Source organism: Cardiocondyla obscurior, linkage group LG11 (assembly GCF_019399895.1).
Source record: "Cardiocondyla obscurior isolate alpha-2009 linkage group LG11, Cobs3.1, whole genome shotgun sequence".
Taxonomy (NCBI): Eukaryota; Metazoa; Arthropoda; class Insecta; order Hymenoptera; family Formicidae; genus Cardiocondyla; species Cardiocondyla obscurior.
Window position 1 is genome coordinate 400,426 of NC_091874.1, and position 23,110 is coordinate 423,535.

General features: G+C 44.9%; 1 protein-coding gene across 2 annotated transcripts in view; it reads right to left on the minus strand.

The window, feature by feature from the left end:
* If (integrin subunit alpha inflated) overlaps positions 1-23,110 on the minus strand; it is a 47,727-nt gene that overhangs the window by 9,839 nt on the left and 14,778 nt on the right. For both annotated transcript variants that reach the window (XM_070663571.1, XM_070663572.1), the window contains exons 3-5: positions 19,704-19,822; positions 10,244-10,415; positions 4,782-4,843 (exon numbers count right to left, since the gene is read on the minus strand). In XM_070663571.1, the coding sequence (XP_070519672.1) occupies positions 4,782-4,843; positions 10,244-10,415; positions 19,704-19,822 (353 nt within the window). The remainder of the gene's footprint in view (positions 1-4,781; positions 4,844-10,243; positions 10,416-19,703; positions 19,823-23,110) is intronic.

Below are 23,110 nucleotides of genomic sequence, written 5' to 3' on the forward strand. Positions count from 1 at the left end.
GCTGCTCGTCCTTTCCCTTTGATTTCCTCCTCCGCGAACGACGGAGACGGTGACGGCGACGAGACATCCCGTCACATGTACACGCGCTTTAAACGCGATGTCGCCGCGAGGATTGTCTCCCTATGGTGGCGTCAATTTTTCGCCTCGTCGGGACGTTCTCAAGTGACGCGATAACGAACGATCTGCCTTTAGCGAGGATGCCGAAGTGGAAACGGATATACACAAAGAGATGATTAACGCGACGACCATGGGTGTAGGGGAAAATCCATTTCGCAACGTCATTTTTAAATCACAAAGTGCATTATCTCGTGACTATGGAATTTGGAAAAAAATTTCAACAATTCTATTTTTCAATTCTCGCGTCACAGACATTCGTGGACGACGAATTAAAGGCTCGTCAATCGAGAGTCGCTGAGAACAGAAGTCGTGTAATTTTTTTTTTTTTTTCTCATCTCGAGAAACTTGAATATTAATTTAAGGCCGATTAAAGCGCATTCCTGTAACGATATGTGTAGAAATAAGTATTGTGATCTACATCGACAGCTGTGAAAATTTACTTAGCGACCAGAGATTCGCCGGTGTAAATGCAGCGACTCGGCAACGCGAACTTCTCGGTTCCGGTAGAATTACAGCGTTTGTGCCGTCATTTGTAACACGACCGCCGGCGCAATCGCGAGCCGCGTTGGTCTTAATGGATCCCGCGATTGCTTATCAGGATCCAGCGAAAACGCATCCGCCGCATTCCTGTTAGTCGCATCAAACCAGTCCACAAATCTTCCGCCTCTCATATCCAACGCACGGAGTAAGGAAATGTTACTGCTCGTCGAGGAAATTAACATTCAAACGGTTACTGCGCGTTTACCTGAGATAAGATATTTAATAAAGAACCGCTTTGAGGTGTTGAAAACCAGAATATACATGAAACTTGATTAGTCGAATCAACATATTCCGTTGGCACTTTTATCGCAACAGTTAGAAAAGTTAGATCTCGGCACTTACTACAGCAAATTATCTCTCGATTTTTAAGAAATTAAAGAAAATACATTTTTCAACAAAGTACTTAGCTCAATAAGATAAAGTTTTTTTTCGACATCCTATGCGAGTAAATAATTTAAAAAAAATTGAAACGATTTAGTTAGATAAACTTTATGTTTTAGAGCTTCGAGTTCGTTTTGAGATTCGCTAGCAGCGCTAGGCCGCGGTTTCGGCGCAATCTTTTGTTGGTCTCGTCTCGCAAGTATTATCATTTATGGGTTGCGATACGCCGCGCCGCGCAAACGATTCGCATGATCTGCTCCGGGAACAATAGGAGCCCTCCTCGTCGGCGAAACAATGTCAAACATGCGTTCGAGTCACGTGTGCCCCGCGACGCGACAGGGTACTCTGGCGGCGCGGATGCAACCGGGTGCAACAGCCGTAACTTTTGTGTTCTGGCGCCATCCGTCTCTAGAGCCCTTCCCCGCCGAGCTGAACTAACTAAGTACGGAGGGCGCAAAGCGGGCCGTTCTGCTCGTCAAACCCAAAGAATGTTTTTTTTTTTTTTTTTTTTTTACGACGTGACGAGAGGTGAGCTCGGAGGTCAACCCGACCGGGTCCGGTCTGTTTTTCGGACCGCGCGACTCATGCAAGCGGGAAGACAATGATCGATGCGCTTCTCACGTGGAAAGTAATTAAAACGGCCGGTGAATGATGGATTAAAAACAGATGCGTGCAAGTGCCAAATAATTTTTATCCCCCAAATGTGTAAATGTCTTTATCTCGTAGACGTTAAAGAGCAAAGTTCAATATACATATGTATTATAAATAATAAATCGGAAAACTTTTAATAACTGGCCATAAATGACTAGCGATTTAACATGTCTGTTAAAAAAAAAAAAACAAAAAAAACAAAACAAAACAAAAAAAATGTATGCAGCTTATTTCCTCGTGATTTCTTCGATCTCACACGTTAAACAGATTAGTCAGATAGTAGCGAGCAAATGCATGCATTTGTCGTCCAAGCCGGCGTGACACGTGGAGACCCAGTGAACGCGCACGGCACGGAAGAATCGCAAAGATCTATACGGGGTACCTCCCATGGAGCCGCGGTCAGTCCCGATGCTTATACACGCGAAAAATTTGCAACCGAGACAATAGCTGGGTCGGGCTGCGCCCCGTCTACGCGAAACACGACTGGCACGAGTTGTGTTCTGGCGCCGATCGAAAGGGTTCGGGATAAACGGGGGGGAAAACCAAAGAGAGAGACCCGCGGGTGCCCCATCCGAGATTGAAATATAACCGCGCGACCAAATATGCACGGGGACCACGGTGAAATTTATATGCCGGCGGGTGAGCGCGTGCACACACGCCTGTAAGCGTGCTGTGTCTAAGTGCGCGCAAATGCAGCTGGGGAGATTACGGCGACGGGCAAGAAACGGGGTCTCGGGTCCGGACGAAGGCAAAAAAAACTGTTGCGAGGAAAGCCAAACGTGGGATAAAACGAGCGGCTAATGCACGCGCGGATGAATGAATCGTCGGCTTTGAAAAAAATTGCGATCACGCGGATCGCAATCGTATCGAGCGTAACGGATATCACCATTTACGTCAACATTTTCAACATGTAAAATATCGTATCTAATATGAATATTGGAACGAAAGGTAGGAAGATCATCTTGTCAATCGATCGATGTCGAATCCAGTTGAGATTTTTTTCTTTAAAAAATCTCAGCGAGAGAGGACGCTCGTATTATACCGGAGAAGGCTTATATTTCAATCGTCGATAGTCACATACGGAATTGGACGGAAAGTCGGTTCGTATCGATTGATAGCGATCGGCTATCGATCGATCTTCTCTAGATCGCCCACCGGATAAGCCGCGGTACCAGGCACGACAGAGGTTGGTACCAGCAGCGGTGGTTCAAAAGAAGATCGATGGCCGATTGCGTTCTGGATGGCGTCGAGAGAGCCTCTAAATCACCTCATTGGGATTTAGCGTACGCGAGACACTCCTTACTACCGTCCGAGCTGCCGTACAATAGCGTTTGTTTTCCGAAAAGAGAAATACCAAATGGGTGCGCTCCATTTTTGCGCTGAACCGCGAAACAAAATCGTTAATCATCAATAAGACTAGATAGCTTACGTGACACGTGAACAAATAAGTAAAAAAAAAAAAAAAAATTAATTGGAGAATTAATTTTTCCGGCAAAAATCTCCCTCGTAGGAATCGTAAGGAGAAATAAAATGTCAATCTGGAGCGGCCGGTATACCTAAAATGATGACATCTGCGGCGTGTATATCGTAAGGCATACGCGATTGGGATTGAGCGCGGGCGGACATATTAACATTGAATGCTGAAACGGAACTAGGAGTCGAGTATGGTCCGACATGCATTAAACATCTGCCATATAGCCGCGCAATTCTGAATTATACATCCGTGGCGAAGATAGCCGGCTTGAGTGTCCGCGGATTGTCCCGCCGCGCTTCTTTGGCGATAATCGAAGCCGACGATGCGCGATAACGATACTGCACCGCGCGCGAGGACGAAAGATCTCGAGTCCGTGGGATTTCTTACCGCGAAAGAGATTAGATCGCAAGTCGCTGGGTCACCGATGATTCGAAAAACCGATTGCGGCACGATAGAAGTATGTCGCATCGTAATCGTGCATTTTGCGCCGCGATCTTTCCGCTTTAATCGCGACGTGTATGGCTGGGAAAGTAATTCCGCGTCTATGAATGATATAGATGATCTTTTATTATTATTAACTTTCAAGTATCCGAGGTGAAGCTGCAGCTTAATATCTTTTTTTCCCCTTTTAATTTCTTTATAAAATTTTATATACAAAAATTTTTATTATTCTAAAGTCTCGCAGAAAATAATATTATACTAAACAAAAAAAATCTGCACGAAAGACTTCATGTAATTTTTCTCGTCGATAGAAAATATTTCCACGATACTTAAAATGGAAATTTCAGTACCGTTTCTCGTCTACGTGCTCCTAACAGAGAAAGAAGGAATAATATATGTGACCATAATTTATCGCGAAATGTTTGCGCTAAAATTTTTAGATCGCCGCGTCGACAGGTGAAAGCTGAAAGCGACGGCCACCGATTTGTCGATGGCTGCTACCGATATTTATCGCGAATGTCGTTGAAACGAGCACATCAACGCGCGGGGATCGTGCATGCAGGTGCAACGAGCATCCTACGTGCAGGTCTACCCAAAGATGCATCGCCGAAGTGCAAAAGCGAGCAAAAGGCACTCGGGACGCCTACGATCCCTGACCCATCGGGCCCAACGATCTGCCGGGGTATCGGGCTTTGGACAAGACAATTGTATACGAGGGAGAGAAAGCCCGCGCTGCATCATGCGCGGATATGCTACGGCACGAATACGAATGCCCGGAACGACGGTCGAAGGTACGTACGTAAGGCAGAAATTCGCATTCCTGGCCATATTCGGCCCCCGGCTCGCGCCGCCTTCTAACTCTTTCGGAACGTCGCGACTACCGAGACACGCCACTGTATTCACATTCGCGGGACGCGCTTTCGATTGTCACTTAAACTGTTAAGTTATGCATAGACCTTTCCGCGGAATGCCTGATTGTCAGACACGGGCACATTTGAATCGACGTAGCTCCGTACGCGTCGACTGCATACTTGAGATGAGCCCCGAACATATTTCAGTCTAAACCCGTAGTTTTTGCAAACATTATACATATCTCGTGGATAAAATGAAGAAGGAAAAAAAAAGTCGGCCACAATATTATCTACGATGTTAGAGACCAAAGAGTATTGTTACTTACCGTGGCTATCGCGGCTCCCAAACCAGCCTGACAAGAACCCTGTCGGTGATAGCCCCAGTACCCTGAAACGGAAACAGACAATTATATCATCATATCCTTGATTCTTTCAAACAGACAGCATACTACGAAAGTAGGTACAATTTGAATAAGTTATTTCCTACTGTGCGACTTTAACGTAATTTAATGATTGAATTATTTGTCAAACGCGACAAAGCCCAATATAATATAAAATAATAAATAATGTATTAATATATAATAATAATAATAATAATAATAATAAATTTTAATTAAAAAAAAATTCAGACTGAGACGTCCTGTGAATGTGTTGAATGGTATAGTTGACGCGCGCATTCTCGGAGTTTCGCGCACTTTATCGACTAGGAAATGAAACGGCATCGCAGACCGGCTGCACGCACGAGCAAAAGTAGTGCGTACATACACGCATCATTAATCCCAGATCGATCTTCCGCCGTGACGCCTTCGCAATCCGTTTTCCCCGTTCAAACCGCCGTGACGAGTCGATAGTGCAAGCTGTGCGTTTTACAACCGCGATCACGAGCAGCGTACTTTGGAAAATGGCCATTGAGTATCCACGCTCATTAACTAGATAACTCAACAGCACTTTTAGATAAGCACTTTTAGACGGACGGTAGTAACGGCGGCAAGGGCCGAAGAGATTCCACCGAAATTCTTCTTGACTTCAAGTATAAAAGGGGCGTTTCTCTCTCTCTCTCTCTCTCTCTTTCTCGCTGCTCATTTACCGCGCATTAAAATAAAATCGATTAATTGTCGCGCGATAACGCGGAGGACTTTGCTAAAAGGAATTCCGTGCTAGACGAAATCCAGCGCAGCGACGGTGTCGCGTTGGGAAAATTATACGGAAGGTGTGTAACGCGGAGCTTGTGAAACTAAAAGAGAAACAAGTTTATTTCAAGGAGATTAGATTATATCTTGAATAATAACGTGGCGAACGACGGAAAACTACACCGGACAATGCGCGATAATTGAGTCGTCTGGCAGAAACGCAATTATACGAAGACTAATGATATTCGAGCGTTTTTACGGTCATTCTTATTCAAGACAGATATAATCTCTTATCCTCGTGATATTCGCAACTTATCGCTGTCACTAATTAAACTCCTATCGTAAATATCAGCACGTACAATAGAAATGACAAGAGTGAAAAGATAATGGATCAATCCCGTCGACGTAATTATGATCAATCGTTGTCGTTATCATCGATGGGGGTAAATCATTGCTGGCTCTAAGATAAATCAACGCAATTACCGCGGTATCATATATCTAAGAGCGCGATACATATATCTAACGAGAAAGAGCGTTATACGGAAGTTAATCCGGAGTATTATTCGACCGCGGATAAGAATTGTTTAACGCCGGTCGGCCTACATTAATCCGCATTTTAATTAACTTGATCCAGGCGGATCAGAGCAAAGAGGACGGACGCGAGGAATTTACGAGTGTCGCGCGTTAACGCGCTGCTCGGTACCGTAATTAGCCGCCGATGCTAACCGCAAGTAGCAAATTATCGGGCAGTCGACCGACAGGGTCAGTGCCATTCAGAGCCGGCTGCCACGGCGACGCGCAGCACGTCCGCAAGAAAATTCACGCACGCTCGCGCGTGTGTGCGAATATCCGGTGGCTCGACCCGCAGAATCCGACCTTCTTCTGCATATGTGCTCGTCTGTATGCACGTTATAAGCGCAGCGGGCCTCCTGACAGGCTGACAGCCGATCGGTCACTCTAGAACCAGCCCGTCAATCACGTAATTACGTCAATCCGGTCGCGATCGCCTTCGTCGCGCCGACGAAAAAGCTAGATATAAAGCGACCGACGAGCGCCACTCATCGAACATCGGTGACACGCATGCAGCTACTAAAACAGTGGCGAAACTTAATGCTCAGGCCGATGAAAGTTTCACATCACCCGCCGTTGAGAAAAAAAAAAAAGTTTTTTTTACGAGAGTCGCTCAACTCAGAAGTATCTGCCGTTCTCATTTTAGGCTTTACGACTTTTTTATTTTTTGACAAAAATCTTATACGAATACAACTTGCATATTTCTTTAAATTAAATGGCCGTCTGAAACGCTCGAGTCTTAATAATCGGTTAATTTTTACGTACGATGCTAATCGGATCGTTGACAGTCGTTATCGGCGAATCGCGATAATAGTATCATCCGTGAAGTAACAACGGATGCGCGTTCGACCGCGATATCGTCGGTGGTCGAATCTATTTATAATCCGTCTCGTCCTCGTGCTTCGCAAGGGTGCTATTCTCGTCGGTAAGAGGCCACTCCGCTTTCAAACTCGAGTCGACATCGAGCACAAGTGGAAGAAAGACTTTTTTATATAGTAAGAAAATATTTACGACTTTATTTTTTTTTTTTCCTTGTTAATATCTGAAGAGCTTCGGAACTGTGTCACAAAGTAGCCCAAATACAAAACAATACCGTTTTCTTCCCCCTATTTAAACGACCGGATGCTGAACGTGACAATCAGAACGGGGAGAGATTTTAAACCAAAGATGATTTTGGCGAGTGATTTTAACGATGAAGCGCCTAATAAAGAAATCGGAGCGTTACAGGAGACGGGCTCGACCGACCCTTAATCGAGTTACGAGGAATGAATGGAGCTACTGTAATTTTTGTTCCACGTGCATGTGCGCGTGCAACGTCAGGGTGATTACGTCTCCTCAATATGCATTATCGGAACGGTTTTTTTATTTCAGAAATAGGACGACATCGAGATCGCAGTGAAAATATCCACTCGTTAATTTCTTCGTCGATTTTTTCAATTAGAATTAATTTCAATTAAGAATACAAAAGTTTTTTTAATTAAGGCTGATTTCAATTAAAGGACTAGTATAAAATATGTAAAATGTTACTTCGCACAGATGCTCGATATAATTACAATGCAAGTTTTAACGCAAAATTAATTAGTGTTGTGCAATATGTAAATTATACCAACGACTTGAAAAGAAAATTCTTCAAAGACTCGAGCGAGGCATGCCGTCTCCTTTTTGTATAAAATAAAATGTACGCGATATGTAATTACGTATCTGAAAGAATTACTTTAATGAAACTGCAATACCGAGAGAAAAGGAATACGCCGTTGCTCGCAGGAGATCGGTAGCCCGATCGTAATTCAAGTAGGATTAAGTGCTAATTGGCCTCGTTAGAACGGTGCCGAGTTAGCGCCTTGGTCCGAGAGGCGCCTTCCAATTTTTATTTTCCTTTTTTTTTCCAATACCTCTCGACCACTCGAGCGAGTGGGCGCCTTTCATTGAGGAATGCACTTACTGTAATTCTCTATCGCTATATTTTTTTTCTTTTAAATTCCGTAAATGAAAAATATTTCCTTCTATAGTTTTGTATTTTTAATGGCCAATTAATTAGGTAGTAATTATAGGGGAAAAAAAACAACAGATGAAAGTTACCGATAGTTTCGCAGTACAGTAAACAATAACGGACGATCGGACAGACTGGACGGCCGTTTTATTCTAGAAAAGGAGATTATGAGCGACTCGATTCGACTCTGGCATGCGATAAAGTAACGTCGACGTTATAAACTACGGGTGAGATCTAACGCCTCGCTAAAAAAGACTACGATTCTCGGGAAAAGCGGCACTAAACGGTTTGTTCGCTCGACTCGGCTCTTACAAATTGTTTAATTGCGCGGTCGTCGTGGAATTTCTGGACGATGAGCTCACATCATCGTCGTCATCGAGGCTACGGGCTTTGCTTCCGCACTTTGTGTTCCGCGAAGAATGTGCTTCGCTGAATTCTGATAATATTTATTTGGAAAGTCCTTAGAACGTACAGTCCAAAGATTTGTCTTTTTTTTTCTTTTTCTTTTTTTACAAAAATTTAATTTTAGTTTTGTACGTCGCACAAATAAAAAAATATATAATTATAGTATATTTATATCGATTAAATAAATTAACATTAAATTGATAACTGCATTAAAAAATAAAATTAAGATCTAATTAATTTAATTTAATTATTCGATTTTAATTTGCATTCAGTACATGAAGAATGGATATTCCAATTGTCAAACGACCGGAAGTGCGTCAGTTCGCGCGTCATAAAACACGCAATAATGACGGGGTTACCGAAATGTTCGCTCGCGCGTGAGGAAGCGCGGGACTTTAATTGCAGGAAAACGCGATTCTGAAAACATGGTCGTGATGCTATTTGCGTCTCGACGAACGAAATTTCCATGCCCGACGACGTCTAGTCCTATATACTGATAACAGCGAGATAAAAGGTTTTTTTTTCAAAATATCAGGAGGTTATCAGGAAATTCCAGAGTGGCCTTATGTCACGAGAAATAAAAACGAGGCTTGTGAACTTGAAAACTAAAAAGTAAATTTGCATATACTTATATTTCAAAATAAACCGCAGGTATTTTACGATCGAATTTACTTAATTGTGACGTTTAAAATTGTCGAATGTTGTAGCTTTAAAAATATATTATTTGCTTATTATTAACGTATGTACGGGTACTGAAATAGCTGCTAATTATTGAAATCGCCGGGCGAAAAAGCAGAGTCGAAAATCGATACGTCCTTTGTCATTAAGACATGATGCAGACCTACATCGTCGGCAGGAAGTATCCTGTTACGTGACGTATTTACGATCGCTATGCCTGGAGAACACGACCGTGTGTCGGCTGCGATTCTTGTCGCGTCGCGGAGGAAATTCGTCCTCGTGAGATCCTTGGCGACGCTAACGGAGAAGAACACGGCGGGAGCTAACCCTCTTGCGCCTCGAGAACGCATCCGACTTTGTCCCGCGCCTGCGAGAGTGCATGTCTCACAAATGTTTATAGCACTCACGCCGCGAACGTAATTCTAAGCGTACAAAAATCTCGAAAGATATTTTCCCTTTTTTCCGGCTCTTTCTCGTAAACCGAGCTAAATCCAGCGTCACGACGAGTGCACTATAAATCGCACCGCTCTTAGAGAAAAAAAAAAAAAAAAAGACAGAAAGAGAGAGAGAGAGAGAGTAAGGGAGAGAGTTCGATACTAGCGAAGAAAACGATGAGAGTGGAAATTAAACATTCACTGGTACGTTGCTCAGTTTACTTTACCGCGAGGTGAAGCTTTCGTCAGGAACGGAAGTCTTGAGAACGGTTCTCGTTTTGTTAACAACTGAAGAGGACGAAGCCGTATACGGTATTAAAACCGTGCGCTTTCTTCGCAGATATTAATACGCGCACGAGAACCGTGAATAAATAAATAATAAAAGTAGATGCCCGGAGGTTCCACTTTTGATTGTATTTCATTTAATAAATCTCGTTAATAATGAAATCTTTTTATCGATATGTTTACTTAACGTTAAAAGGCTAATTGCAACTGGCTGTAATTTCTCTTCGATCGCCGTTTGGAAATGAGGGCACGATTAATATTATTTAATATTTGATAAAGCGTTTTTAAAAACTTACTCGTGCGGCAAGGTGAATATTCGTGCGAATCGTTAAAGTTATTAGCGACGACCCAGCAGGTCCCCACTGGCTCCCTTCTGTTGCCCGCCGTTGATTCCTTGTTCGACCTATTGTCATCGGGATCGTACTTGGGCTGCGACACCGAGAACCAGATGTACCTGGGCGCACATGCCTGTGAACATAAAACACGAGATTGCGACATTATTAACAATTCTTGGTCGCCTTTATTGCGGAGACTGCGGTCATTTGTAGGTACCTTCTAACGATCGTTTCGATCGCAATTAAAACGCGCACCGTCCGGTCGTTAAAAGCGCTGACGCGCTGGCGAGGAAAGAGAGAACCGCGCGCTATGACGAACTTGAAGCCGCACGTACGGCATGTTTATAGTCGCACCTATACGCGACGGTATCGCTGTCGACAAATCGTGGCATTAAGGCTCCGATTCTCACCTTCCATTTAATGGTAAGCCGCAGCCCGGTCGAAATAGCGGTATAAATCGCCGTTTCACAATTATCCCGACGCGGATGTTAAAATCTTGTCTTTGTAGCGCCGTAAAAGAGGCTGCGATAAATTAGGTTTCACGTTAATTACTTCTCCGTTTCGCACAAAGGGGCAAGTATGACCGTTGTCGGTCAGCCTCACAACGGCTCATTTAACGATAAATGCACGCCGGAAATGCAGAGGTGTTTAGTAACCGCGGGAGGCACATTGCGGACGGATCACTACCGCATTTAGAGGCGGCGGACGCGCTTTCTGCGAGATTGCGGACGTATTATTTACGTACGTGCGCGGCTCACGTACTTTGATGATTTCACGGAGGTAAAAAAACTCCTCTCGCCGCATAATTTTCGCTTCGCCGCTAAACATTATGCATCACCAGGCATCCGATTATTGCTGGCAGGTACCATTAATATTCAATTTATGCTTTAGGCACTCTTCTGTAACTACGCCTTACATAGACAACTTGTAATTTCAATTCATTCCGGTAATGCACGAATGATCTTACAGAGTCCCCGCTGCACGTGGGGTTCCTCCAGAACGAATGTCTCTTCAACCGCGAAGGAAATATCAGAACGCCGATTTTTAGCAGAAAATTCATATGAATTTGCAGGCAATTTTAAATTAAAGAATCGCTTTCGGCGAGCCTTCTCACGTACAATGATCGTCGCGTTACGTCAATCTGTACTTGGCCGGCCAACTGGGGAAGCAGCTGATGATGACCTTAATAACGCGCCGCGCGGTGTAACGTACGTGCGAACGGTATAAGGGCAGTATTTATGCCCGGTGCCTCGGGTCTACGTTGTAAATCTCTCGAAACACGTGCAATTTGTCCCGACAACTTATCGCGGAGCACATCAGCGTACTTAATCTGTTGAAATCGCAGTTGCCGTTCACCGGGTGCCATTAGGTAGGTACGTAGCTTCATCGGGAAAATAAAGAACCGCGTTGTATCACCTGCTAATACTACAAATGCATCTCAGGGCTACCAGTAAGCATACCGTAACGAAGTTGTATAACGCAGGCCTTTGTACCGAGATACCGAGATATAATCTCGCGCATCAAGAAAACATTATTCCATCGATATTCCTTATTATTCCGCGATTATAATAAAGACGATAAAAAAAATCTCGACTTGTCTAAAAAGCGCTTCGGGGACATCGCGTGGCTGTAGAAATAGCTCGGTTTCTCGCACGGATTGCATAATTCGTCGGCGGCCAGCATTTTAACCATTTTTCAAGGCCACGGGTATAAATGAACCTTAACAAGACGCACGTTGATTCCGCATGCACAAAGATCGCGTGAACGAGCTCTTTAGCGGAGTTAAATTATATACGGGCGTAACGCTCGCGCAACCATACATTATTAATTGCGAGCCAATTAAGGCATGCTACAACGATGCGTCATTATATATGCATCCCTCTTAGAGAATTGTCGTAGTCTGGCCTTAATTGAAAATTAAAAAGGACCACTCTGTTGATTAAGTGTGCGTACGCGTGTGCGAGCGAGCGTACGTGCTCGTTCCTTTTAAACGAGGAAACCCCCCCAGACCAGACCGGTGATAGATTCGTGGCCCTCGAGACTATCGGAAAGGGACCCCCCTTCACGACGGTCCGTTTTGTTTCGAGCGAACTAATTAGAAGAAATCAGGAACGCAGCTGTACTTAAACGGCGCGTCATTATCGGCGTACCTGAAATTCGAGGACGAGTCTCACGGCGAGGAGGTGCTCGGGCTGATTGTTCCGCGAAAATTTTTGTTCGACTTTTAAACCAACGCCGGCGTACCGTAGGGCGATTGAATCCGACGATCGTCACGCTGCCAGTCCGCCTATCGCCGATTATCGAAGAGGAAAGACGGAGGACAAAAAAAAAAAAAAAAAAAAAAGAAGACGACGCCCCGAAGTGCCGCAATTTATCCATTGCGCCAGTTTAGTTCAATCGCTCGAGACGGTTCTAGGGCGTGCGATTCATCCGTTTGTAAATGCCGAAATCACTCATTGTATTTAGTTGGCCAATACGGGCGTCTGATTGTAGGCCTGATCTACCGACAATAATTATTTCGTATATGGTATGTTTTCCCGAAATTAATACGAGATACGCAATTTCAAGAATGCGTTCCGATAATGTGAAAGAGCGAAGGATAAATTCGTGGTTTATTTGAAAGAACAGAAGATCTAAATTACCATTGGCGATACGCGACTAAAGACGAAGAAGCCTCTCACTAGTAGGGCAGTTCGACCTCGTGGCATTTACGCAACGAAATCGCCATGAACAAACACTGCTAATAGCCGGAAATTAGTTCCGTGAAACCCGGCTGTATATTTAGGGCAACGATCAAATACATAATGAGAATTTAGGAGATACCGTTCGTTCTTCCTTACGAAGTCACGCAATGAATATTAATTAAAAAAAATTATTTTCTTACAATACTTTTTACTTTAATTTTTTTTTTTTTTAATAATTACTAAAAATTAAATAACGATATAATTAATGGCGAAAAAAATTAAAAAATTTATAACATTTAATTTTCAATTAATTACTCCTCAAATAAAATGCAACGGTAGGTGTGTGACAAAGATTGCGAGGAAACCCTGTGAATAATTAAACAGCATAACAGTCGTGCATCACACAACGTGATAATTCGAAGGAGTTTTACACGATCAACTGTCGAAGGTGTGGCCGGTTCGTTTGCGATTCGCGCTTCATTAAAGAGCACGAAAGGATTTAAGGGAAAGTAATCATGTGTAGCGTACGTGTGTGCTTTCGAACGGGCGTTTCGTGCGGCAGGAAGCTCGCGGCAATGAAGTTGCCCCGATGAAAGTAACGTGCGTCTAATTGTAAGAGAACGAGAGGAAGGGAATAATAATATCCGTTTACCGAGAGCGCGCTCCACTTCGCCTCGTTCGCTTCTTTCTCTCTCTCTCCGATCTGCTCTTCATTAAAAAGGACTACTCGAGCTTAAAGACGGTTAATGACACGGTGCTTTTAATGTCTTCACTCGACCGCTTTTGCTCGTATTTCGCCGGCGCGCAGCAAGAAACCACGCGGCGCCGTGGACTTATTCCTCCGGCACAAAACGCCCTTAAAGAGACCGTTAAAGTGAACGTGCTCCCTTTTGCACCCGGTCCTTTTACCAAACGGCGCGAAGGACTCCGAAATGTTTAAGGAACGCCCAAAGAACAATTTCAAGGCTTAGAAAATCTCCGAGGAACGCTCGTCAGACATCCTCGCCCGTCTTGCTGAAAATCGCATTTCGGCGTTCTCGAATTTCTCTTTTAGACCTGCGCCATTTACGTTACAGGGTAAGTGCATTAACGAGTAGGCGGATAAAATATGTGAGACGTTATTGTATCTGCGGCGTTGTTTCGCTTGGCCAAGTAAGAGCTTTCCGTTCTCGCTGCACTTATCAGAGCGCACTTGGAGACCGGAACGGCGACAACGGTTGCTCGGATGCACACGTGCGTAACACGTTTTGAACAATGCAAGCCAAATGTAATAAAGAATACAAATAAGTGATATACAACCGTGGAAGGAAATGTAGGATTTTTTTAATACCGACGTGAATACCGATACGCGCTTTATCTCTGCTCGATAGATAAATCTAAAAAAGAAAAGAGGGTATCGTTTCGACGGAAACGAAAGCTATTTCGAGGGTTCGAACGAGGTCATTTCGGGTCGCATACCCGCAGCACCGTTTACTTGAACAGATCGAACAACATGTTGAACCGGTTGGTCAAGGCATGGCTAAGCAAATATGAAAATCGTTATTTGTGAAAAAGTTTTTCGCATATATTTAAGAACGCGTAACATTGCGAAAGTAATGTTTGGCGTATGTTGAAAAAAGACAAACGCTTGGCGAAATTGCGAGAGACGTACTTATTTCAAGTTCTCGCAGTGCATTACTGTTTATACAAACTATGGAGTCACGCTCTCGTGGTTCCCGACCTGCGACTCGGTTTATCGTAACGTTAACGCAACGCGTTATTCCTCTCGCTTGAGCTGCAGAAGGAACGCATTAGGACTACCGCGAAGACATATCCGGAACTCGGCGAACGGTAAGATGCATGGAAAGTGCCGCGTAAAAACGGAGCAGCGGGCAAGAGCCGATTTTATTCGGGCGAAATGGCCTGGTAATGGCCGGTTATAAAACATCGTTCCCTGTGCGCAACAAACTCCCGAGATATTTTGTTTATCGCGAATTAAATTAACGACAGCGAGGCGAAAATCACGGCGGAGCTCTGTGATCGCCAAGTAATATCTTTTCTGATTCGCCAACATTTCGTCGACGCGATAACGTTATCATTAAACAGCTGCAATTATTTCTCAATTACTTTGCAGCTTGTTTTTGTATAAAACAATGAAATAAAAATATTTTTCAACTCTCCCAATTTTCAATGGATACAACTCAACTTTACTTTGTAATTTTTTCTCTACCAAATTACCTACTTTAGTATATTTCGGTTGCGAAAAGATTAAGAAAAGGACGCGTGGCTGCCGAAGGCACGAATGAATGATCCGGAAATTGTATAAACGACTCTATCGCTTGAATTTCCTTCACTCCCGTAGAAACATTTTTCACTTTGCTCCCGGTCTTTTTGCCGCGGAGCAGCCCTTACTTACGACAGAGCGACAGGATAACAGATTCGAGCGGCGGCAGAGAGATATTTACGCGATGAAGGTGGAGCCTAGAAGACGAAGGTGGTTTTGCGCGAGCACGTCGCCTAAGTTTCGAGGTTGACTCACTTCGTGGTCAGTGAGTCACGACATTATTTATACATGATGCGGTTGCAACGTGGTCCAGCGGGATCGCGGCCAGGCGCCTCGGATTGTTCGTCCAAGATTTATCTGCTCAGCGACCTGAAGATTTATCAATCGGTCGATGGCTCACCGCTTACTCGAGAATAATCATAAGCTACGATCGCTCGCTTTTCGCGGATTTTTTTCTTTAATATTTCAGTACTACTCGGTAAGACTTGAGAAGAAGAAGACTCCTTTTCCTTACGAATGCGGTGAAATATCGCGCGAGATTTTCTCACTGTCAGAAACGTTTCCGTATCCCACGTGCAGCAGCAACGTCGTCGGGACAAGCGCAACAAAGTCCATACGAGCCGGCCGGAGGGTACGAAAGATCGCCGCGAGAGCAAAAAGCGGGCGTTTAACGGGCGTCGCAATTTGTCCCGCCGACAAAACACAGGACCGGAATGCGTATTGTCCGTCCGCTGGATTATCCTCCTCTCTTTCAGTTTCTCGTCGGGAGGCGGATAGGAGGGCGTCGATTCGCGGACAAGAAATGGTCGAAATTTATTTCCGACCCCGAAAGACCGCGAAGAAATCAAAGATCGACGTAATCTCGATGAGTTTAATTTTCGCCCCTGCGGAGTTACCGGCTTCTCCTCCGCCTGGCGATTGCACGGATACCCAAAAAAGATCGGCTGCACGCACGAGGACAGGATGATCGACGATCGCTCGCGGTATCTCCGGCATAGCCGCGAGAATTTCTCGAACATTGTCCCGTCGGTCCTCGTCCGGCAATGGTATTTCCATTCTCGCGGCCGCCGACAAACGGACCCGTCGGGCGCCGCGCTCGGGGTCCCCGCCAATTCCCAAAAAGGGGCGAGAGCGTCGAGAATAAAGAACGGGAGAAGAGGCGAGCGTGGATCAAGTGGCGGAAGGTGGCGCGGAACGTGCGCGACCAGCTCCGGCCGGCAGAAGACGAAAGGCACGAATAAAAGGGCGACGGGGAGGCAGAGAAGGCGAGTGGCAGCTCTACACAGGGGGTTCGTCGGAAGAACGGCGAAAGGGGACGAGGATATTTCGTACAAGGCTCTGCTTTCAGGCTGGGTCGCCGGGGTCGCGATTGTCCTTTGCTTTGATAGCGCGCGGCGGACTCGCTTAACTTTTAATCGATGCGTTTTTGCCGACGACGTCGACGGCCGACGGCGATCCGCCAACCGAGCGAACAACATCGTGACTTTATCGTCCTGCCACGACTATATTTTATTGTTGCCGATTGTTCCTTCGTCTCTCCCCCTCGCCACCCCGGCGGGCTTTTTTGCCCGCAAGAACTTCTCCGTCTCTTCCCTTTTCTGCATCGCTCACCACATCCGCCGAATCTTCTTGCAGATTAAATCAAAATCAAATGTCATGTTCGTACAGCGAAATTTACGATACGGCAATTTCAATCGAATTGAATTAAAATTGAACGTGGCTATGCGAAATTGATTCTATAAATCGTTATTTCTAGGTGAAATTTTTTTCAGGTTCAAAATTGGTTTTTTGAAAAAAAAAAAGGAAAAATTATTTAATATCACCCGTAATGAAAAATTATTATATTTATGAAATTGATTACAGCAATTTTATGACGTTAATTCAGTGGAATCACTCATAACGGCAATAAAAAGATTGATGGAAAATACATGGTCTGTAAATCTCGCATCAAACAACTTATCAAGCCTCACCTTTACTTTATTTGGCAAGAGAGAAAAGAGGGTACGCCGGAGAAAAATTCAAGGGGGCGAAGCATCTGGCAACAATCAACGCGCGAGGGCCGCATCTTTGAAATGTCGGTAGATCGCGAAAGAGAGAGAAAAAGGGAGATTTGAGGGGGAGCGCGACAAGAAAAAAAAAAAAAAAAAACAAATTAAGAAGTGCCGTTGAATTGGATCACGATAAAAAAGGACGAAGACGCGGATGATGCGTCTGGCGAGGATGCACGAAAAGAAGGAATGCGTCCAGCGGTGAAAGGTTCGCCGAGTGATCTTTATTTCGACGCGAGCATCGCATGTGCCGACTCGCGCGATGACGCCGAAGTGAATCTAACATTCCGCACGACCTGTGAAATTATCCCGACGTTCGTTGTGTGTAGAAGAACGAAAGGGCAACCGGGAAGCGCGACCTTTCGATACCGCCCTCGTAACCGTCAGATCGTTAAATCGTAATAAAGCTCTCTAATGCCGTTTAATGCCAACGTCGGTTCATTAAAGAGTCCTAGATCGCGTTTGTCGGAATGAAATAAAATCTGCACGCCGGAGAATGCTCCAAATTTATTTAAAAACAAAATTAATTTGTCAAGTATTTATTCTCTGTTCGACTGAATTTTAACCCCTTTGCGTAAAGGCTGTGACGGGGACTGAAATTTATCTATTATAATAATAATAATTTTAGTTATGGACTCGCGATGCATTCGGCACAAATTTTTTTTTACAACGCGTTAAACTCTATAGGGTAGTTGTACGTATGTACGCGAACAAACGTCGATGGTCACGCAGTACGCGGAGCAGGGTGAGAGATAGACCCGAATAAAAAGCGGAGGCGCAATCGAGGAAAAAGCTGCATGCTTACCCGGGGAAAGGCGCGGTCTCGCATTCTGGAATAAGTTGATAATTCCGGCATAACGTCGGCGCAGCAGAGATACCCGGGGAATGCCGGTTGACGGAACAGCGCGTGGTGACGTCTCGCTATGTGAAAATTACGCGGGCACGAGAACGATAATCGCCGCTAATACCCCTCTCACATACGAACGCGGCCTTATTTATGACTTTCCTCATCCTCGCTCGCCCATCGGCCGTCACGAAGCCTCTTCCCGACTCGCTCCGACCGTATCGAATTTCCTCGAAATCCACCTAGTCATCCAAGTATCATTTTTAACCGAGCGCGATCACTCGGGGATCAGTGCAGCGTTACAAACGAACGACTCCGGGAGCACATGGAGGTTTTACGATTCGATAAAAAAAAAAAAAAAAAAAAAAAATCTCGTAATCTTAATTATCGCTTCCGTCCGCAGCAAAGTTGATTGTTCGTTAGTTAGGCGCGCGCGTTCCTAAAACTCAGCCGCCTGTGGATTTGCGAGCACTTCCTGACCACCCCTTTCCTCCTCGCTTCAATCTTTTTCCTGCGTTCAATCTTGGCATCCGCCATCAGGGGCCACCGCAGCCGCGCGTGATGAGCATACGCACATGCGTGCAACGTAGGGCAGCGCACATAAAGATAGATAAGGGCGGCTCGTACATCATAGGGGCCGCCGCACGTTTGAAGGGGGAGACGGGAGAAAGAAAAAAGGGGCCCAGGACTCCGGGAAGGGCAGAGATCTTCGCGCTAGATTAGTGCCCGACCTTTCGTTTGCGCAGGCAGCGTACCCGTCGCAAGAAGCGCATCCCGCAAGTCGAGGGCGGCGGACATGCCGGCGCGTTACATTGCGAACGTGTCGGATCGTCGTAACGGGGCTCAGCCACGCACTTTGAATCGGAAATCTGCGTGGAAGCTGCGAGCGGGCGGATAATGACTTTAACACGTATCGCAGACGGCGAGTGTTGATCAGATAACGAGAGAACGCCGCCGAAGACAGCTTCGCGAGAACCGAAGGGACCATAACTTGACGCCGGAGAGAGAGGAACGTAACTTGAAAATTAGCTACCATTACTGCTTCGAGTACCGTTGTAATCGAGAAAATAAATTTTATTCCATCTATCGAGAAACTTAAATTGCCTTTTTTCTTTTTTTTTTGGTAATTGTTTTCAGCAACATTTCTTCTTGATTTAATTTAATACCGCCGAGTACGATTGCTTCATCAAAATTAAATAACTTAATTTCTGAACTCTGCGCTAATTCGATTCGCTCGAAAGACGTCTCAGCATCACAAACGAAACGTGAACGCGCCGGGAATTCGTTTGTTTTCGAACCCTGAAATAGAAACTGCGGCCTTCTGGGAACGCACGTCTGTAATCTTTCAAGAGATCTATTCGAAACCTCTAGTTATAAATCCCACGAGAAAAGATATAAAAAATTAAAAAAAAGATTCCGATGCAATTTACGGTCTGCCCTGATTATACTTAAAATTTCTGAATTCTTCTTATTTTAAACAAGAGTTGCATCTTATAATTAGAATTCTTACGCCTTCGATACGCGCTGACGTCTGATGGTTAAAGTTTAAGTCGTGCGTTTCGATACGAAAAATTCTACTCACCAGAATCGGTCCTCCGTCCTTGCTGGAAGCTGAAACCGTAGCGCCAAACCATTGCAATGTCTTGTTGTCGATCTGATTCAAGCCGCTCAGGATATTAGGATTCCTCACGTGATTGTGTCCTGAAACAAAAAATATAATTTTTTTGTAATACAAACAATAAAAACATCAATTTTTAAACGTCATTAAATTGTAAAAAGCTGCTCGCGCATCGTAAAAATTGTGATGTAAAATACATTAAATAGATAACTTAAGAAAGGTATCGTTTTCAATAGGGAACAATTATTTTCAGATTTATTTGAGTTACACAGAGTGGTCAGTCGGACTGTGCAGTGGAATTAGTACCTACTATCTAGTTATCCCGTCGGGCAACCATTTAACTGGAAGTAACCTAATATGTCGCTGAATGAGATGAAGCGGACACGTTGAAACGAAATGGTATGAAACGGCAAGGACGAGTTTTACTGACGTCTGCACTTGGTAATCTCCCTGCAGGGTTAATCCCGGTCGAACTCAACCTTCGTGATATTCATCATATACAAAGGTACCATTTGTGGAAGGTAATTTCCTGAAGAATAAACCAACCATGTGGTATCAAGCAGACAGGGAGTACAAAATGATCGATTCGTGAATTGCGTTTCTTTCTCGAGTCCTTATTACCCTTCATCATCGTCGAAAACGGATTACAGCGGAAAGGGCGCATGGATCCGATAGAAATCTGATTTATATAAATGAGAATACGCGTACGTCGGATTGTACATCAACAATTGACAAAAAAAAAATAAATTGTCGACTCTTTTGCCAATAATGATTAAAAAAAAAAAAAAATTCCAAATTTATATGTAATAATCAAGATACGATCTTGATAACTATAATTTGATGATCGTTTAATGAGAATAATTCAACATCACGCCACATAAGGTGAGCCGCGCAATCGCGATGATCGGACAATCGCGTGAGCGCGTTCATATAACTGTCAAGTATTTCTGACCTTCGGAAATTAGTCCTTGAACAGCACGCGGCAAGAAACCGTATCTCGGCGGAGGGTAGGGCTAGGGCAGAACGGTTTTCTGTATTAGGCATCGTCAGCTTCTTGTCGGAGGACGGTTCTCGGTATCTTCGGACAGTCCGATGTGACCCTCGGAGTCGCGAGCGAGAGGAGTTCCTCGAGACAACATGCCCGCTCGAACGGCCGTAGAGTGAGTGACCCTCGCAGACCTGAACGAGATCTCTTCCTCGTACGCAGACAGAATCAACGATACGCGAACGAGAGGATCGTTTGGCACTTGCACGTGCCGCAGGTGAAGCAGCGAGATACATCGCAAATAAGGATCGAAGGCGAGATCGAGCAGAGTCCTACCTGGATTACAAAATAACCGGAACGACAAAGCAGCTTCCTTTCAGCTCTAACGTCTACGACGCGAATTTTTAAGTTATTCGCGCGGGATCGTCAATTAATTATTACAGTTTGATCGTGTCGTAAAGCAGTTTTCAATGTCGCGAGCGCGATCGCGAATCAAGTCCGATCTCGCGCGACGACACCTCCGCGAATGCAAGAAGCGAAAAATAATCGTGACGTTTTCGTCGTCGTGTTAAATAATCTCAGAGACAACAGTTGCGATCCTAATTGAACACGATCGCGAAAAGATAGAGATATAAGATCAGCCTAATTATCGATCAAAGCGAAACGCGCTTGTTCGCAGCCGTAATGGTGGCGCCGGCGATAGAAGAAAAGGAGATCGACTAATTGGACAGCCCGAGATCTTGTATGCACAGCCGCGCGAGAACGTTTTCTCGCGGGCGAGAAGAACGGAGGCGGAGAGCAAACAAAAGATCAGAGCGAAAGACGACCGGAGGAAGCTCGGGATCCCGCTTCTCTCGCTACGCGCGGACACGATCCTCGTGTGAACGCAAATCGATGAAACTGAGAATGAGAACAGAAATAGATTTCACGCGCGGTGGTTGCGTATACCTCGGCTTCGAATTTTATTACTTAAACTTGAATTTTTCTTCGTCGCTATTTTAAATCCGTCATCTTTGCAGCTATCGATCGATTTTTATTCCGCATGTTTAATGCGAAAAACGATCGTGTTTCGAGAAATAAAACATTTAATTAAATTTAAGACCTCGAGAAAACAGATATGCTGCGAGCGGCAGAATTTTTCTCACGGGGACCACGAGCGATCACGACTCGGCTCACAAATCCCTACCCACATACGCGCCTTTTATCTTCTCCATCATATGCGAACGCACTAAAAAGGAAGAATTGTATTGCCGCTCCTTTTATGCCGATCTCACGTTGCCGATTGATATCCCGTTCGCGCTCCATTTGCCAGATGATATAACGTGAGTGAAATCAAGTGGCCGCCGCGCCCGACCGCGTGATTTCCTGCCGATCACGTTTGCGCCCAGGTGATCTCGCGCTTCTTTTCGCGCGAACGAACGCCGCGCAGGCAGGCAGGCAGGCAGGCAGGCTGGCGGTCGCGTTATGGCGTTTGCGAAAACGCGAATCTTGATCGCCGCGTCTAATTCACGGCGCGAGTTTACTCCGCTAATTTACATTAGCGCGTTTGATTCACATTTACGAGCGACGCGAAAACGCGGGGCGAATAATATTTTTAACCCCTTTTCCGGCCAGGGGAAACTTTACGAGCCGGCGATGTGTTCTAAACGTGGCCTCTTTAATTGGTTCGCGCGCGCGCGTTACCGCCCCGCCGGAGGGAGGACCGCGCCACGCAACGTTTCATCGCGGATTTATGGACCGGATCGCGGCCGAAGTTCCCTCAGTTAGAGAGCGCGGATTTACGGCGGCAATCGGATTCGTCTGGGATATTTTCCAGGCAACATTTAAATAGCATCGCGTTGAAGATCGAGGCTCCAGCTAATCGTAATTTAGAAAGATCCCAGTTAAGATCGGTCCGCGTGGTAAAAATCGTGATAAGCTGAAACGCGGAGGCAACGACGCTGCGATTTCCGAGTACGCGAAAACGCTCGGTAATTCTTTTTATACGTACACGCGTATTAATCGCGACTTATACATATAAACGTGAAATCCAGGCGTGGTCAGTGCTCGACGTTACGCCGCGGCAATTGCCAAGCATCGAAATATGGTAGGGTCAACGACAGGGTGGGTGTATTGGCACTAAGAATAGCGCGTACTGTAACCAGTTCGCCGGTTACTTCTCGAGATTATGAAGCTACGTTGTTGGCGCAGAGGGAAGGTAGAATATGGGTCAACCGCTTCGCGGGACAGTCTGGCGAAACTTGAAGCGGAAATCTCTTTCAACGTTCCCAAATAAATTTGGGTTATAAAAATATTATCGCTTTAATAAAGATATAAATAAGTCGGTTTAGTGCAGTAAAATAATTAAATTTGCGTCATGTAACTGCGCTTGTCGAACGTCGAACGG